The sequence below is a fragment of the Strongylocentrotus purpuratus genome, unplaced genomic scaffold (genome assembly GCF_000002235.5).
Source record: "Strongylocentrotus purpuratus isolate Spur 01 unplaced genomic scaffold, Spur_5.0 spur5_scaffold_15, whole genome shotgun sequence".
Taxonomy (NCBI): Eukaryota; Metazoa; Echinodermata; class Echinoidea; order Camarodonta; family Strongylocentrotidae; genus Strongylocentrotus; species Strongylocentrotus purpuratus.
The window spans coordinates 20,624,273-20,643,682 of NW_022145600.1; the positions used below are offsets into that span (position 1 = coordinate 20,624,273).

Sequence of the window (19,410 nt, forward strand, 5' to 3'; positions counted from 1 at the left end):
ACTTGTCATTTTCCAACAAACGCATACAAAAGTATAATTTACTAAAAACTGAGGAAAAATCTCGGAAAGAATTCAGCATTATTTGTAAGCCACCGTTATGGAATTAGAAATTAACCACGTTTGAATTTGAATTCCCCCAAGCCCCCCCCCCCCTATCAGTACGCCAGTGCCCCCTTTTCTTCTTTCTCTTTTTTATTCTTTCCCTTTCTCTCCTCCTTAAGGTTTGCCGAGGGGGGGGGGGGGGGTGGGGGGCAAGGGCCTTTCGGTCCCCACCCCGATCCACACGTTGTTGGCGGGATTAACCCGAACTGATCTCACGTTCTTTTCACCCTTTTCTTTTCTTCTTCCTCTTTTTTGTTCCCTTTTAGCTCTCCTCTTTCCCTTTTTCTTCTTTCTCTCTTTGTTATAGCGGGGGCGGGGGAGGTAAGGGCCTTTTGCCCCTCCTCGATCCACCGGGGAAAATTGCAAATGATATCCCCTTTCTTTTCTTTTCTTCTTTTTCCTTCCCTTTATCTCCTCTTACCCTTTCCCTTTCCTTCCTTTTCTCTTTTTTTTTTATTAGAGGGGGGGGGGGGGGTTGCGACAGCCTGGGAGGCAAGGCCCTTTCGCCCCCCCCCCCCCGATCTCCTTCTTTACCCGTTTCTTTTCTTCTTCCTCTTCTTCTTCTGGCGCTACACCTCTTACAAAAACAAAATGCAAAAATATCCAAAAAGAGAGGACTGCAATAGGGAACTACGCGACCATTATTCTCTCAATTCCTTTCACATTGTATCTCATAACATGAGAATTGCCAAGCTATTGTATACGTTATTTCGTTACACGAACACACACAAACACACGCACGCACACGCACACACACACACACACACACACGCACACGCACACACACACACACACACGCACACACACACACACAAGACCATAACCTGCACGAGTCTACAAGGTGTGAGAAAACTCTGATTCAGGAAAGAATGCAAGGGTGAAAGTAAAAGCGAAAAAAGTGGACACTCTCACATGGCTTCCATGGATGCCGTCTTTTTCTCTTTTGCCTTCTTCTTACTCCTTGACCGTTCGCGCATATTTTTTTTTAAAAAACTGTTTAGCCATATATAGTTCATGTGCAAGCACGTATACCCAGGGAAGAGAAGGTAATAGAAAAGGGAAAACAAAAAAATACATAAGGAGAGTGCAGAGGATATGGAGAAAGAAAGACAAAGAAATACATAAGAAATACATAACGGAAGGGCTTTTAGGCACCAAATTACGCATCTAGGGACCCGCCTTAGGCCCCTTGGTTGGGTCCAAAGGGCAGAGCCCCCGAAAGCTCAAGGACTTTAGGCATTTAATTACGGCCAGATGAGCAAACAGGGCCCGCCTTAGGGCCCTTGGTGGGTTCCAGGGGGTAGAGCCCCCGGGAGCTCATGGAAAAATACTGCCATTTTTAGCAATACTTGTAAATCACTGGTATCAAATTAAAAATAACCCATGTTTAAATTGTATTGGGGGGGGGGGGGTTACTGCCCCCCCCCCATCAGTACGCCAGTGAAAGAGGCGGAGGTGACGGAAGGGACTACCCCATAAAGCTGTATGATAAGTCTTATATGTAAACCCCTCACAGGTTTTTGAAGTTTTGTTGTGTTACAAAATTACATTCTTTAGCAAAACTACAGCATAAAAACAAGCAATATACTTTTTTCACGCTTCACTTTTACTTTGCCGATATCTAGTGTGCAGTCCGAAGGGTTGTAAATATTTACTAGGTAAATTTTAGTTTGACTGAGCAGGAAGGGACTTCTTAAAAGAGCAAGCTGAATATTCATTTTTGGAACACTGATCTATTTCTATAACTTTTAATCTTGTTAACATACAGTGTAATTTGTACATACGTGATACTAACAGAATACATATTTTCTTCAATATTTACTTGTATATTTTTAGGATATTATGCGAAGGAGCGTAGCGACCGAGCGAGAAGATTTTAGCATTTCTATTAGTCTAAACGCTGTACTCTTGGGCCCACCAGAGCCTTAAAGCGTGTTGCAGTCTTTAGTCAGTATTTGCTATACATTTTGTTCGTGTGCACTTTTTCAAATTATCCATGGGGGACGATCCCCCTCAGAAAATTGAAGAAAGACGTGTACCCCGTCCTTCCACCTATTTTGTGTTTTGCTCAAAAAACTATCCACAAAAAAGGACTATGTATGCCCCTTTTGTGAAGCGACCTATCAATATTAATGTTCACATATCAGTCCCTTTTTGGATTGCCCTCCTCCCCCCCCCCCCCCCCCCCCCAGAAAAAATATTATCACATTGTTACATGTGTGCACAATATATATTGATGTGTCAACCTTACGAAAGTGGTGTTTTCGTAATGATTATTGACCTCCTTTAAATTTATATTATATGGAAGACTTAAGAAGACAACTGTTTACAGTCCAACTAAGGGTGTAGAGCATATCGTGTAGACTAAAATGTGCAATGTTGTTCAATTTCTGAATTCTTTGTTTAAAAAACTTGCTTGCTGTCAATAGTGTATACATTTTTTATACGTTTCAAATGTCTAGTCTGGTTAAAAATAGCACGTAATGATTTCATTATTTGACACGTACTTCACATTGATTTATCTTATCGATAAGCGAAACGATTTGCTTTAGTATCATATAACAAATATAACAGTAATGACAAGTATGGTTTTCCTGAAAATTGCATCATACAATGTATATTCATCGTTTTGGAAAATGTTGTATAATATACAACAATGGGCATTAACATTTTCCAGACCATTGATTTAATTACGTTTAATATTGAAGCTGTTGCCCTTTGTATATACATGAACTTGAAATAATAAGTAGCCTTGAAAGTGTCGCAATAAATCATGTGTGAGTGAGCTTGAAGTTTAATGGTGTAGGTTTGTTTGAAACTGTATAGCCTTTACTCTGTTTTTAATGAGATATATCTCCAATCAAATCAAATCAAACTGAGTGATGTTATCGTACAACTAAACAATATCAATCTTCTGTTCTCCTAAATAGGCCTGGGAAACTTGAAAATTGCATTACAATGTGAATTCATTGTCAGTGAAAATGTAATACAATACACAACAATGGGCAAATAATTGTTTCCAGACCAATGATTTAAGTAAGAAGAACCTACATTTTATATTAAAACTGTTGCCGCTGTATATATACATCAGGCGCGGATCCAGGATTTCTTAGGGGGGGGGGGGGGGGGGGCAAAATTTGAAATTATGCGAGCCAAATATTGGTTCGTAATGGTGACCAGCAGTGACGTAATTGGGGGTGGGTGGGTGGGTGCAGGGAGGGGCGATTTCCCCCTCCCTCCTCCGCGAAACGCGGAAGCTTTGACATTTCAATAAATTATTAGAGAAAGAAGACGATTTGCTGTACCGTTCCCAAAAAATAATCCTCGTCTGAATTGAGTTTTCTTCCTCCCGCGCTAAGCGGAAGCTTACGTTTCATTAAATCATTAGAGAAAGAAGACGATTTGTTGTGTGGTTATCCCCTTTTTTTTCTTTTCTTCTTCCTCTTTTTTCCTTTCTTGTATCTCCTCTTTTCCTTTTTTTCTTTCCCTTTCCTTGCTTCTCTTTTATTTTTTGATTGGGGGGGGGGGGGGGGGGCAACAGCCTGGGAGGCAAGTCCTTTTGCCTCCCCCCCCCGATCTACTTCTTCCCTCTTTTCTTTTCTTCTTCCTCTTCTTTTTTCCCTTTCTCTCCTCTTTCCCTTCACTTCTTTCCTTCTCTCTCTCTTTTTTTTTTTTTTTTTTTTTTTTTTTGCGGGGGGGGGGGGGGGGGCAAGGCCCGCTCGGCCCCCCCCCCCTGGATCCGCGCCTGTCCCCCCCCCCCCCAATCCCTAACTGCTTTCCGGCGCTTGCGTTTAGTGGTGGTCAATGATCCCTGTACACAAATTTGAATAAAAATTATGTTACTGACCTGTTTGCTTCATACAACTTCATACACTTTTTGGACTTCGTCGCTTGTTTCATGCACCACACCGTGAAGAGCGTGTAAGTCATCGACATGGACGATTGAACAGTTAAATCAAATAGCTGATTATTCTAGGACACGAGAATTCGATTCGATTCGAAACCCTCCGCGATCGACGCGGTACACCAGCTTACTATTCAGATTGATGACCTGGACTAGAGCAATTATGCGCGCCGGAAGCAGTTTTGGATGGGGGGGGGGGGGGGGGGAATCATTCCAGGGCAGGGGCGGCGCTCCGGGGGGTGGGGGGCAGGTGGCAAAGTGCCCCTTTTTACATAGGAAAGTGTCCCTTTTATTTTGAATAGTGCCCTTATTACTATGTAAAAGTGTCCCTTCTCCTGTTCACCTCTGATAAGGGCCCCTTTTATTTTGACACGTGCCCCTTTTCTTTCGACAAGTTCCCATTTTCCTTTGAATTATAGTGTCCATTTTCCATTCTCATAAATTCTCTTTTTAATCTCTAGTAAGTGCCCCTTTTCAGGTACGAGAAATGAACCTTTACACTTTTGATAAGTGCCCCCTAGCTTTCACCTCCGATAAATGCCCCTATTAAAATATGATGTGTCCCCCTTTTTCGTCGACTATGCCCATTTCCCATTCTCATGAGGTCCTCCTTTCATCCCAGGTGGGTGTCTCTTATCAGGTAAGTGCCAAATTTCACCTCTGATAATAACCCTTTGTACTTTTTGTTGTTGTTTTGTTCAAGGGGAGGGGGGGGGGTTATTGATTTTTGTTTAAATGCCATGGTGCTCCATAATGCCCCCCCCCCCCCCTGCCTATTAGGGTTAAACCTGCAGCCTAACTTCCTTCGTTAAACTCGAGTTTCAACCTAGGATTTATCCTAGCGTTGGATTCATTAGCTTAGTTATTTTTGTAATATATTATATTGGAGCCGAATTGAACTTTACAATGTAAACCTAACATGAAGTATTGCCCTGTGGGCGTTCCATACGTTCAACAGATAAACAACAGCAACAGCGACAACAGAAAAATGAAAAAAACAATCAGCTGACGAGTGTCACCTGACCATGGGGCCGCCGCGGGTGTAACGAAACGCCGGTTTTCAGACATTCACGGAAATACACTGCTGCTGTAGCTGCATACTGTAACTTGTAAGTAAAACCACGAAATTATTAAAATAAATAAATTATGATGTTCTTTGGCATGATCCATTAAGGAATACATGTATGATGTCTAGTTGATCCGAATGTATGAATGAAAAAAGAAGAAAATATGTAGACAAGTACAAGTTGAGAGTTGGTGAAGTTAAGTGGAGCTGCTGTGCAGATTTGTCTCTACTCTACCCGACGGCTAGGGCTTCATGCAGACTCGGAACCAACGACGCGACATGCAGGCAGTCGAGGGCCAGGGCCGGGTGGTGCTGAATAATAGCAGCTTGCCTCCACTGCTGTTTACTGTTGCAGCAGCTGCAGTTTATTGTTGCTAATAATAATAATAATAATAATTGCCTAATAATAGTCCACTCCAAATTTTATTAAACCGAAACGGAAATTCTTTTTGCCCAATTGATCGTGAGCCCGGCAGCCACTGAGCAGCGCCAGATCGACGTTGCTCTATCCCTTATTGTTGAATGCCAAACAAGGTAGCAACAACTCCCATCTTTTAACTTATCTTGATTAGAGTTTTAGATCTGGATTAGAGTTTTAGATGTAGACCTAGATCTAAACTATTTCATATAAATTTGTGGTGCTTGTTCACAAATGTATCAAAAATTTGACCCGTAACTCCGGCGTGGAGATAGATACAGTACCCTACTAAAACATATCCAAAGTGAATTAAGTATTCATTAAATGCCTAACCTACTTTGCTATATGCTTATTGAATGGGCAAGTGGGGCAGCAGCAAAAAATTATGGTACAAAAGTCCTATCGCAGGGAGATAGTTCTGATCATGTGACCTCGTTTAGACCAATCAGATTGCAAGATTCTTAGTATGACTATGAGGGATATAATTCTTCTTAAATTATATCTTCACTGTTAGCATTGTTTAATCCCTTTATTCTACTCCAGCAGACTGAGCTTTTTATTGTTAATTAAATTGTGACACACTTATGCAGAGTGCACCAATGCATTAAAGATAAAGAACAGTTATGGTCATGCAATTGCATTGTGAAAGAAACGTTGTGGAATCGATCAGAAAAGGTTGATCATCTAGCATATAATTATAAGGATTGGTGTGAACTGCAAGGTTCTGGAATCATCAAAATGATAAGAAATTTGGCCCAGTCTTCGTAAAGTTACAAGCGCTGTATACACAGGAAGATGTACAGTATATGGGACTACGCACACGTACGCGACACATGCGTTTATCTTTCACATGCCAATAGATAAACTAATTTACCAAATATATCAATTAGTAGGCGATTTCCCGCAAAATTGTTATCATCATGTATTAGTCAAAAAATATTCTTTCACATGATTGGTAATAAGAGCTTCCATTTCATTTTTTGAAATTGGGGCGTTTCCAATACTGGTCTTTACCTTTAAGCCCAGGGCTGTGGCTTTTATGGATGCACCTTTTTCCATCCTTTTGTACAGGTGTCTATGGAAAATTAATATTAGAAGGTGCATTTTGTCATAATTACTCCCAAAATTTAGGTAAATAATTTTGTTGAAAGACGGGTACTTCAGTGACAATGTTCTGAAATCAATAACTCAATTTGCCTCAAAAGTCGATTTAGTTCCTTTTAGAATTAAGCTCTTCATATTTAGAATCACTGCACAGAAACTTGAGAAAGCCTGCCTGATAAGGTGAGGACTTGTCCACCACTTTATTTTTATCCTCTGTGATACCTGTATAGCTCTGCCAAGACTCGATAGTAGATACCTCGATCTTCACAGAGTTTCCTCTCATCAAAATGTCACAAGAAGACTATGTAATACTTCCACCAGACAGGAATACCACTCGGACCGGCAGGTGAGTAGAAACGTGCACTTTGTAACATTAAAGCCCCACTGCACTACTTATAGCTACTTGTGCCCTCTATATAGCAAACAATGTCAAATCGGTCCCCTTTTTCTTATATTAATTGAGAGCTGATTTGATGAGATAACCACCTGTTAGTGACCTTACAGGGAGGTCTAATCCCCCTGGCCAAACTAGTGCAGGCGGGCTTTAAATTGAACACCTTTCCTTCTTTAAATTTTGGTGGTTGCTAAATAATTGCTTCAAGACAATGTGTCAACAAAATTTAAAATTACCAATTTTGTTTAAAAGTGAAGGGATTTCAACCCGTATTAAACCATGTTGCCAATTTGCATGTAGGAATTGTTAAGTTTTTTTTTTCCTTTTCTTTGCATCGAATATGGTAATTCAACAAAAATGGATGTAGTATTATGTGCAAAACATATTTGCTCTTTTTACTCTTGCATCTTGTTTATTTGTAGGGCTCTGAAATAAGTGTTAAAAGGATAACAAACCAACAGGCAACATATTTTCTTTTTTTGGAAGGCAAACAATACACCAGTTTACGGTTAGGGGCGCCATTTTAATTGGCGAGTATACAAGGATTTAAGTGGTATTTATGCGTAAATTAAGATTGCGCCCATGCAAATTATGATGACATCACTGCCTTTGCGCTGCGTTGTGCGCGCACATCATCATTTGCATGGGCGCAATCTTAATTTACGCATAAATACCACTGACCTCAGGTCACCAATGACCCGAGGTCAGCCTGTCTGCGCATGTGCACTGATGTAACCGTAAACTGGTGTATTACTGATCCTGTACATTTTTCATTCCATCTATTGGATTCACTAGCTATTTTACCCACAAAACAAACTTCTAACAAACTTTGTGAGTAGACGGTTTATACTTTATATGATGGACCCAAGGGAAATGCATGACTATTGCCCCAAATTAGTGGTATGGCACATTACATTATCATAGGTGAAGAGAAACTTAATTTTTTACCAAATATTATAATAAATTTGTTGAATTGAGTTGCATTCACATTGTTTTTATTTGCCCAGGTCATTTACTTCAAAATGTGGACAGCTATTCCTTGATAATGCCAACATTTTTAAGGCGTTTGTTGGAACCAACTTTCTCTCCATATCCTTTGCTCTCAGCATGAGTGGGCTGTATGTAAGTTGCATTATTTGTAAATCAATTCTAAAAAGAGATGATTAGTACCGGTACTAATTGCAAAATCAAAGAAAGTAATAGATACAGATTAATCCTAAAGTTTTTCATCTTGCATCGTCTACCGGAGAGTAGACGAAAGCCAGCAAAGGATTCTTGTGTTATTCTAGCTAGCATTGCTACAGCCCATTTTCATGAAACGACTGGCATTACGTATAGTTTCCGACAGCCAATCACAGCCCATTTTTGGGGTGTGCTTTGTTTCTTGGCTTCTGTTTATATCGTCTGATTTCAGCTTTCCGATCATTCTTGTGCAAGACAAAAAGCTTCAATAGATCTGTATTTGTTGCTGTTCTTATTCTGTAAATGTATCTCTGTGCCGATGTTGTCCTAAAAAAGTTCAGGTACTAAAGTATCCACTTTGTGCAATTCACCCAGTTTTTGATTAAAATCTCCATTGTATCCCGTACCTTAACCCTTTATCCATCAAAGTGCTTCTTGTGTGAGGGTTGAAGGTGATGCGAGGAGGGAGAACCTAATTTATGTATGATATTTGTGGAAATAATACTCATTTACATTTAAATGTATTCTGGCCAGATTCTGGTTGCTTTTATATTGCATTGTAGACTTAATTCACTTTGTTTTGGGATAGTAAGATTTTAAAAGTGATATGCAATCAAGGCATTGGTTTGACTCTAGATGTATGAAGTGCAAATTAATAAAGCCCACCAATCAGAGTATATCCCTGTCTCTCTCCTTATCTCTTTTTCTCTCCCTCTCTCTCTCTCTCTCTCTCTATCTCTCTCTCTCCCTCTTGTGCCATTTTTTGCTGGGGGGGGGGGGGTGGGTCATGATAACACTACCCCAGGTGTAATTGGAGCAATATATTTAATGCTTTCAGTATCTTAAAGGCATCGTATAACAATGTGAAATCTGAGATGTGTGGCCCTACATTGTACGTGTTATCAGCGTCTGTGATATGGTGTAATTGGCTTGTAAAATTCATCAGATTCCTGACTGACCTAAAGGTTTATAATTATGATTGCACTTTGCAGCATGAGCTAAATCCAGGATTTTGTTTCAGAATATGAGGCAATGTTACCAAGTTACTTTAAGGCAGCTTTGCTAAAACCAGGGAAAGAATAGTACTTTGTTGGCACATTAAGCACCCCCAAATGAATATTAAATGTACACAAGCTATAATTTATTATCATTTATTTGAATAAAACAAATCTCTTTCTTTGCATGTTTTGTAGCTTGGCATTGCTGGTCTGGTGCTTATTGCAATTGCTACTGTCCATTGCTGCTACCTTATCGTCAAGTGCAAAAAGTACGCCATTGAGGACATCGTCAACAAATTCAATCTCCACCCTGAATCATCACTCACCCATCGCAAGCTCGTCCAGAGTATAGAGAAGTCCCTGTCATATGGCGATATCTCCAGGCTCGCGTTAGGAAAATGGGGCACCTGGATCACCAACATCAGCCTGATCGTGACCCAGCTTGGCTTCTGCATCAACTACTTCATCTTCATCGGCAACACCATTCAGCGGATGTTTCCGTTCAGGAACACCACCGGCGTGCCCGTGTCGGACGTGGTTCCGGCAGAACTCCCGCTGTCAAATGCCGATTGGACGATGGCAGACATGACGCAGACTGCCAACTGGACTAGTGTTGTGAGCAACGCAGCGTATACAACGGCGCCTTCCTATCAACTGCTCATGTTGATACCGTTACCACTGTTCATTGCGTTTGCTCTTTTGAGGAAGATTAGGCAGCTTGGCTCAAGTAGCATTATCGCCAACGCATCTGTTCTGATTGCTTATGTTGTCGTCATGTATTACATCCTCAGAGGTAAGTTAATCAGAAGTTCATTGTCTAAGTTCCGTCTTGAATTGATGCATCAAACTATGTCATAAAATGATGAATATTCACCTTAGCCTCCAAAATGTAATACCATTTGCACTTGATGTTTCCAAAAGTGATGTAGACAAGGCCAGCAGTAGGGGATAGAAGGTCACTGAAAAATACAGTGAAACCTGTATTCAAAGACCACTCAAGGGAGACAAGAAAAGTGGTCTTCATAGGCCGGTGTTTTTTATATACACATGTTCCTTTAGTACATGTTTCAATTAGAAACCATTTTTCAAGGGATAAAAAATATGTGGTCTTGTTTGACAGGTGGTCTTCTTACACAGGTGGTGGCTAAAGCAGGTTTGGCTGTATTACCTCCATAGGTTTTATATTGGTAACTCGGTGCAAGACCAATGCCAAGTCCACTGAAAGAAGATATCAAGGCTGCACTCCACTACAGGTCTACAACACTGGTTTCTCAAAGCTGATTCTATACATTTACACTGTCTAAAACTCAGAAGAGGATCCTTTTGATGGATGTCAATCAAACTTCTCCTTGTATCTGATCAAATTTGATTTACATGTGTTGAAATTCCATGTTTACACTTCGCATTTTGTAATTTGAAAGATATACATGTACAGTAGTTGTTCTTTATAACGAGAATAAATGTGTATGTTGTATTCACAGATTTCAAAATAAGTCCATCGGTCGTGAACGTGAACTGGATTAAGTTTCCTGTTTTCTTTGGCCAAGTGACAGCTTCATATGAGGGCATTGGAACGGTAAGTATAAGCAGTACAGCTAGCACACACTGACAAATCTTAGGTACATTGTACATCGACATCTAATTAGGGAAGTCTGGTTAAGTTGTGAATATTATTATTTTGCATTCCCTCTTGGCAATATGAACTTCTCATAGTTTTCCCATCTTTATTTTTTTGAAGGAGGGTCAAAGGACTTGATGAAATCATCAATATAAAAAGCGATCCAGAATATAGGTTTGTGAAGATACATGTAGGCCTACTGTTATTACCAGGGGTTGTAGTCTCTGTCACCACCAGTCCCCACTAAACACATACATGCAAAATAACAGCATCTGCACAAATTGTGTATGATTATAAACTTAACAAATACTAAGCTTCTTTATTTATGCACATAGATTAATTATAATAAAATAGTGTCAGGAATGAACTAGATCAAAGGCATGTGATACATAAAGGAAAATAAATGAACACTTCAGTTGAGTCGAATTAAGTGTTATGAATATTCACATGAACTGAATAATGGCCTGCTGGTTAATGTTGTATAACTGATGTCCCATATGACATCAATGTCCACCATGCCTTGGTACCGTCGGGTCGACCTTCATGTGACCTTCTAGTCAAGCCGTCCAATGCTATCCCGGCTAGCGAAAAAATCCAGTTCGGGTAAATAGCGGCCTGGTGTCCAGGGCAAAGCCCAAAGGTACGACTGTAAAAAGGGATTTACTCTTTCTGTTGACCAACTTTCAATCTAACAAATCTAAGCAATAATAGAGATTACAAATACACATAAAAGTAGTTAAATGTCTACAATCCCATCACCTTGTTCCCAAATCTTCCGATTGTCATTCCATTTAAAACCTGTCAACATAAAAGAGGCTTATTCAGCATGCGGCTCTCTAATTAAACGATATGTGGCACTTCGCACTTATTTCACTGATGATGCGCATCTACAACATATTCAATGATCCCTTTCAATATTTAAATTCATGAGATACAGATGTACCTTGCATCTATGGTAAAATAAGGTAAACTATAGAGTTATTGATTTATTCTAACCTTCTCTTCTTCAAACTCTTAAGAACTTCAAAATGATTACTTTATCAAAACTCCGTCAATATACATAGAAATGTATACTGAAATAAATATAGTAAAGAACAAACAGATACATTTAAACTCACATCTATCTCCTCTGGACACGGTCCAAAGACTCCAGAGTGGCATTAGCGTGGTCCTGTAGAGGCTTGGTTCTCCCTTGTAGCTTATTAAGGATATTAAGATGATTTCTAAGAACAAATACCCATTATACAGTAGGCTTGCAGGTGCGCCATGTGAGAGAGAAAGAGTATTGAGCAGTCATGAAAAGGACTCTCGGTAATCTTTCTTGAGGGTGTGTTGTCCTGAAAAGGACTGTTGGTGTAGTCTTGAAAAAGACTGTTGGTTATCTTTCTTAGCTTATAGTTCTAAGGAGAACTATAGCGCTTGGAGAGGATGAGTGGTGGGATAGGCTCGAGGTTTCGAACAGGTTGACTATCCGTCGTCAGGAGTCAGGACTCCTCAATCCTCCCTCTCTCTCACATGGTGCACCCGCAAGCCTACTGTATATCTACATCACCATGCAAGCCGATACTTACAAGCAGCATCAAATACCCATTAGTCTAAGCTCAAACCACGCCCTATGTGTACTAGCTCACTCCTCTCACTCAGTCCTTACTCTACACAGACTTATAGCGCTCTGCCTACATGGCGCGAACCTTGCCTTCAACTCACATAGCAACAATATGCAACTACATGCTTGAACGCATCGCATTCTTTTCCTAAATGCCTTTATAGCTTGCGCATAGTGACAGTCTAAATACCCATGGGGCTGAATGGGGATTCCCCCTTCGCAGCTCTTCAGGGTCATGACCCTTAGAAAGCCTGGGCAGCTGGACGAGTGTCAAGGTTCCCTCAAAGTTCTTTGTTTTGTGAACAATGAGTATATAAATTTCATATTTCAATTCTACAAGTTAGATATTAATACAATAAAATTAGGCATGCTCCGTAGTTCATTATTTGTAACAAAAAATATACCTTACATGAAGGAATTAAGAATTTCCAAGTTTAAGTTCACAGTGCAGGGTCGAGGTTGAAATATTATTACAAACAAGCAATTGATGACAATTAGGGGCATATGTGTTCTGTCCTTTTTTTGTGTGTGTGTAATTTTTGTTATTGCCACAGCTCTTCTATCTGAATAACTCCTAATTACAAAGCATGGAAGACTCCCCCAGGCCTCCCCCCCCCCCCCCCCACATTTAAAAAAAAAAATTCCATCATCCCTTAAAGTCGTAAATCAGATCAGAGAATGATAATCTAATTTTCCACTCTCCATCCAGGTGTAATGGTTACCCGCTATCCCAGATCATTACATATTTAGCGGCCCCTTAAGACCAGGGACCTGTTTCACAAAGCCTTTTTTCAACAACAAATAACAAATATCAGTGACAAATCTGCTGATAACCAATCAGAAGCAAGGATTTCAGTAGCTTATAACAACAACTGTCATTGGTCACTGATGACAAGTTTTGTGAAACACCCCCCAGGGATGATAATGTTGAAGCGTCAGGAGCGTCACAGCATGACAGAGATGTGGATGATATAAAAAGCCACCACTATTACATGTATTATTATTATTATAATATAGATTCCATCCATCAGAAAAATCCATTTAAAATTATCAACAACTTCTGCAATCTTATCATTTGTTTTCTTCCATGACATCGCAATTTAGATTATTCCGATTGAATCAAGCATGGAGGGCAACCGTCACCTCTACCCCTCCTGCTCCACATCAATGTGACTTTCTTCACCCTCCTCATGGCCTCCATCGGCATCTTGGGATACCTGTTCTACGGGGCCGACGTCCAGCAGATGATCATATGGAGCCTCCCCCTACAGGACCCCTTGACGATAGCCGTCAATGTCACCCTCATCATCGCCATCGTTTTCACCTATCCTCTTCAAGTCTTCCCCATCGTCGAGATCATGGAGCAGTTGATCTTCGCACCTGGTGAATATTTCACAAAGATCCTAAGTTAAACTTATCTCTAAGTTGGACTTAAAGATTATGGAAAGCCGTTAGCATCTATGAAAACATTTTGTAAAAGTTATTTTAGTTATGTTACAATCTGAAATTGGCCCGTAGACATCATATTGTGCTTTGTACAGCATATTTTACCAGGGAAAAAAATATTTAAAACATTTGGGGGGCTACTTTACAAGCTTCCTTGCATGAAAATAACACTCATTAATTTGTTTTGCATGGAACTCCATGCAAATTTTGAGGGGCTCTTTTATGACTTTCAGGGGCTCTTTTTGGCATTTTGGGTGCTAATTTGCCCCGAGCCCCGTGTATTTTTAGATATAGATATGTTGTGTTTTGGTTGATAAGTTGTCGGACTATAAGTCATAAAGTATAGGGTTCAAATCCCTGCCACAGCACTAGCATCAGTTGTCAAGACTTTAATTTATCTCTGCAAAGTATTCTAACATGATGATCCTATGTGATTAAATAATTATCTTCTCACACAAATGCTCAAAACAAATTATTCGCTGAACTCCAGCCTGCTTCCAAATCTCAGTGAGCCCCAAATTAAAGTATCGGTATGTATTCATGTAGTCGTGATGAATATGTAACTTAGACTCATAACACAAACTCAACCCAGGTGGAGACTTTCAACCTTGTAGGTTCCTGTAGGAAGCAGTTTCTCATTAATCAAGTTCTTCAATCAGGATATTAATCCTGGAGCTGGTGTAATCATCCAAAAATCTCTTTGCAAGTGCGTAGAGACATTGTTGAAGTACATGAACATGTACGTGTTACGCTCTACAGCTACTGAATGTTATTCATTGCATGTATGTATAAAAACAAAGTGATGGTGTATTGATTGATTTGATTTGATTTATTTATTTCTGTTTGATTTTCTTTTTCTTTAGTATTTTTACAAATATATAACAAACAAATATTGCAAATTTACACATGGCAAAAGAATATATGTAGAATAAAGTAAGGTTGGCTGTAACTAATCGAAAAACATCAAACAGGAGGGTTGACAAAGTAAGCAAAGCTTGATAGTATGACTACCCTCAAAGGATATATAATAATACAAATATGGAGGAACAAAATATTGGAAAAGGGGAAAAAGACAGAAAAAAGGAAGAAAAAAAATAAATAAAGAGGGGATGCACTTCAATATTCACAGACTTATGTGGTAGTTGGATTTCAATTTGATATATAAAGATTTTTAAAAAGAAAATGCAAATTTGAATAGTGAGTGGCCAACTTTGGATATAATAGAATGAGAAGACTCGCGAGAGCACTTTATTGATAATAATAATGTTTTTCCTGCATCCCATTCATCAACAGGCCAGTGTTTAGGACCCTCTAAGCAGCTTCTGACGGAAGAAGATTCCATCAACAAGGATGACGACAATAACGAGGATGACTTATACAAGAGTACTGATGAGAAGTCGCAGCTGATACCACCCAGTCAAGATGAAGAGGAGAGGAAGATGATGGAGACGTTCCGTCAGTGTGTTGTCACGGTGACCATACCTGATTCTGTAAGCATAATTAGCCCTTAGGCTGCCAACTCCTTGCACTTTCATTTACAATACCGGTGCCAGGCCTGATAAAAACCGAATTAAATCGGTTTCCCAATTTTTTCCTGTTTTTTTTTTCGTCCCGCCTATTTAAAAAAAAAAAAAAAAAAAAAAAAAAAAAAAAAAAAAAATCTTTTTTTTTTTTTTTACCAGATTTTTTTTCTTCTTCCCTCTTTTATCCTGATTTTACCAATTTCCCCGTTATTTTCGCTAATCTTCCCTATTTTGCCCTATTTTTTCCCCAATTTTCTTACTCGAAAGGGGGGAATGTTGTTAGATGCCATTTTTTCCCAGCGAATCCTCTTCTATTTTTTTTGCTCAAGGGGGGGGCGTGGTTGAGGGGGAAACAAAAAAACAAATTTTTTTTAGTGCTCACTATCACCCCTGACCGGTACATAGAAATGCCACATACATGCGCACGAGCCTACTGTACTATTTCCGAAACCTTGTACCTGTACATGAAAACTGGCAGTAGTAAAAAAAAAAAAAACGCTCTGTAATCAGCAATTGGCTTCATTGTGCAGTGTGTTGCATACATGCATGCATTGCATGCATGACTGATTCGACCAGTCTATAATCCTTTTGTGGGTCTTTTGTTTTGGCGCGCCATTACATGAGTAAAATTTGCAGTTAAGCAGAGATTTTATATTTAGTTTTCTTTAATTGTAATAATAATAATACCTGTTTCTGATATATAGCGCTATACACCATTAACTCATAGCCTGCCATGAGGCTGCATGCACGCTACCTATTGAGTGCCATGTGTGTGCAAGGGCGCTTTCGTAATAGCAGTTATTGTTCATGCTCATTGGGCTGTGCTGTGTGTTTTGCACTTGCCATTCATAGAACCATCGCGTTAATCGGATTATCTCCAAAACAACCTGGCACAACGGGGATTATACGATAAGAGTTAACGGACCAAAGTGCTTGCAGTATTATTACGCCGGTCACTGGATTTAATTACTATTCTGCACCTTATAGTGCATGTTCTTCACTCCCTGGAAGCATCAAAGCTAGTCGTCTTTTTACGGGCACGCACAAGCACATAATAATCCAACTACAGTGATGGTCAAATCCTCCCGGGTACCCAATTAAAACCTGGGTGAGGAGGAGCAATATTGATAAAATGCCTTGCTCAAGGATATAAGGACACACGTTTCTGGTTTCTAGTTTGGTATACAATGGACGTCCTTGTTGTCTTTTTCCACTGTCTGGCTTTCAATCTATGGAGATCAGTGGGTGTCGTTTCGATGGCATTCTAAAAACATGTCCAAAGAACCTTTCACAACTTGCTCCCTCATATATCTCAGAACTCATCACTCCTACAAACTCATACTTCATCTATTTGTCTCCGATCATCGTCCACGGCACATCTCCGTCTAGTCCTAAAACCCCTTAGGCCCTCGCACCCACACCCGCTATGGCGATCATGCCTTTTCTGTTTGTGCCCCACGCCCCAACTTTTGAACAAACTTCCCTATGAAATCATGAAATATGTGAGTCCCCAACCTTAGAAACCTTTAAGAGTAAACTAAAAATTGATCTGTTTAATATGTAATGTAATTGTATCTCATTTGTTGATTTATAAAGCACTGTGTTATAGATAATTATTATTATATAATTGTTATTAGGAAATTGTTATTAAAATTATGTATCATGTATAATATTGTTTTAGGTTAACATTACTTTGTGTTTTTGTTATGCGCTTAGAAACATTGTATTATTTAAAGCGCTTTATACACGTCATCTACTATTACTCCCACTATTACTAAAGAACCTCAGCCAACATCCTTTCACTGTCATGCTTGAGTGGTCTCTGCTTGGTTCTCCCTTGCTCTTCCTAGGACTTCCTCATTCCTTCCTCCAAGAGAAACATAAAGTTGGATAAATGTTGCATATTTGGTCTGATAGCTTTTGTACATAATCATCATGAACTGTTTGGTCAATATACATTGTATATCACATGCTGCAGTAAAATGAGTCATTACATTCATTTTGCTGAAATGTGTTACCGGTACATTAATTATTTTTAAAATAAACACCTCATCTTCTCTCTGTATCCTTGCTGTCTTTAGTGTAGCTATAATAGCCATGCTTAGAAGCAGAAGCCCCCCCCCCCCCCTCCCACTCTCTCTATCTCTCTCTCTCTCTCTCTCTCTTTATTCTCTTTCCCTCTCTCTCTTTTTCTGTCTCAAGGTGAATTTGAATAAACATTTCTTTCATTGTTTTCATTTATTCCCCATTTCCAAATGCAGGTAGCAACTTGGAAAAGGAATATTTTGAGGGTTTTGATTGTTATCTTTCAAGCTGGGATAGCTCTCACTCTCAAAGACAGTATTGCATATTTTAGTGCCTTTACAGGTAAGATTTTGTGTGTGTTTGAATTTCTCTAATGTATCTAGTTATGTCTTATTCCACATACTTTGAACTACTGGCTTGGAAGAAAGTTTATGACATCTCTCTCTCTCTCCCTCTCTCTCCCTCTCTCTCCCTCTCTCTTCTTCTCCTTCTTCTTTTTTCTTCTTCTTCTTTTTTCCTTCTTCTTCTTCTTCTTCTTCTTCTTCTTCTTCTTCTTCTTCTTCTTCTTCTTCTTCTTCTTCTTCTTCTTCTTCTTCTTCTTCTTCTCTCCTCCTCTCCTCCTCCTCCTCCTCCTCCTCCTCCTTCTTCTTCTTCTTACTTCTTCTTTTCTTTCTTTCTCACTTACATAGTCTATGGAGTTGCTGTGGCCTATTGGACATGGAAATAGTGTCAACGTACATGTATATTCAGAACTCCACAATAACAGTCATGTATGCAGAAACGCCAAGTTCAAAGATCAGCTATGCGTGACATGTTCATGTTCGCGTGGGCGAGGGTATAGCGTTTTTTCGAAATCGCTTGTGCAGATGGTGCGTGAGAGCGTTTCCAGACCCTCAGAATGCGTGATGTCTTGGATAATGCCTGACACTTGGTAGCTCTGTGTATTGGGCACCAAACGACCGAATATATGTACTGTACTTGTTTGTTATTATCATTAAACATGTATTTTAAATTTTATTTTTTTATTTTTACAGGAGCCATTGGAAGCACAATCTTAGGCTACATACTGCCCTGCACGATACACCTAATACTGAGGGGTAAGCAGTTGAATCCTTTGGTCTGGATGAAGAACATCTTCTTAATTGTTGTTGGTTTAGCCGGTGGAGTGGCCGGTGTCTATGCATCTATCGTGAGCATCATTGAAAACCATTGAGATCATGATACCGACAAATGTCCCCGTGACGATTGCTACATGCCTGGTAGTTTCCTGTGATAGCTGAGATTCACACTACAACACTGGACCCAACACTATACCTAACCCTACTCCTAACCCTAACCCTAAACCTGTCCTGAAACCTCACCCTATACTTTTGATGAAGTAAAAGCCTGGGGGTGTTTCACAATGATCCTAAGTTGAACTTATCTCTCAGTTGGACTTAAAAATTATGGAAAGCCGTTAGTATCTATGAAAATCTATGAAAATATTTTGTAAAAGTTATTTTAAAAGGCATGAAATGTTAATTCAAATCGTTCATATTTTCTATTATCAAGGAGATTTCATGTTCTTGATGTGGAATTTATAAAAAGTCTAAAATACTTGAATTTTCACTTTTGAATATATTTCATTTTAAGGCTACAAATGGCTTTCCATAATATTTAAGTCCAATTTAGAGTTAAGTTCGACTTGGGATCTTTGTGAAACACCCCCCTTGAGTGGTTGTTGCCCCCGGCCCCCCCCCCCCCCCCCACTCAGTGTTATTTAGGGTACCAGGGAATAATTTTCCTGGTATCGCATCGCAATTTGCTATGCATTTTTGCATGACTGCTATACAAAATATCTTTTGTGTAGCAGTTTTCTTCCATAGAAATGTACAGAATTTCATTTGAAATATTTATCCATCGGCTGAAATTGCTAATCAAAAAATTTGAGGAAAATTATTCCTGGGTACGCATATGCATGTTCCCTCCTTTTGAAAACACCCCCCTAAGTCTGTTGTGTAAAGTCAATACGGACCAGACTTTGG

General features: G+C 39.5%; 1 protein-coding gene across 1 annotated transcript; it reads left to right on the forward strand.

The window, feature by feature from the left end:
• The first annotated feature begins 4,950 nt into the window (after positions 1-4,950).
• LOC100892108 (proton-coupled amino acid transporter 1) lies at positions 4,951-18,861 on the forward strand. Its single transcript, XM_003728954.3, is given in 10 exon segments — positions 4,951-5,115; positions 6,825-6,940; positions 7,996-8,110; positions 9,364-9,961; positions 10,650-10,744; positions 13,497-13,545; positions 13,548-13,775; positions 15,132-15,328; positions 17,623-17,728; positions 18,421-18,861. Coding segments are annotated over 9 exon segments (1,626 nt in total). The 5' UTR covers positions 4,951-5,115; positions 6,825-6,881; the 3' UTR covers positions 18,600-18,861.
• Positions 18,862-19,410: the final 549 nt, after the last annotated feature.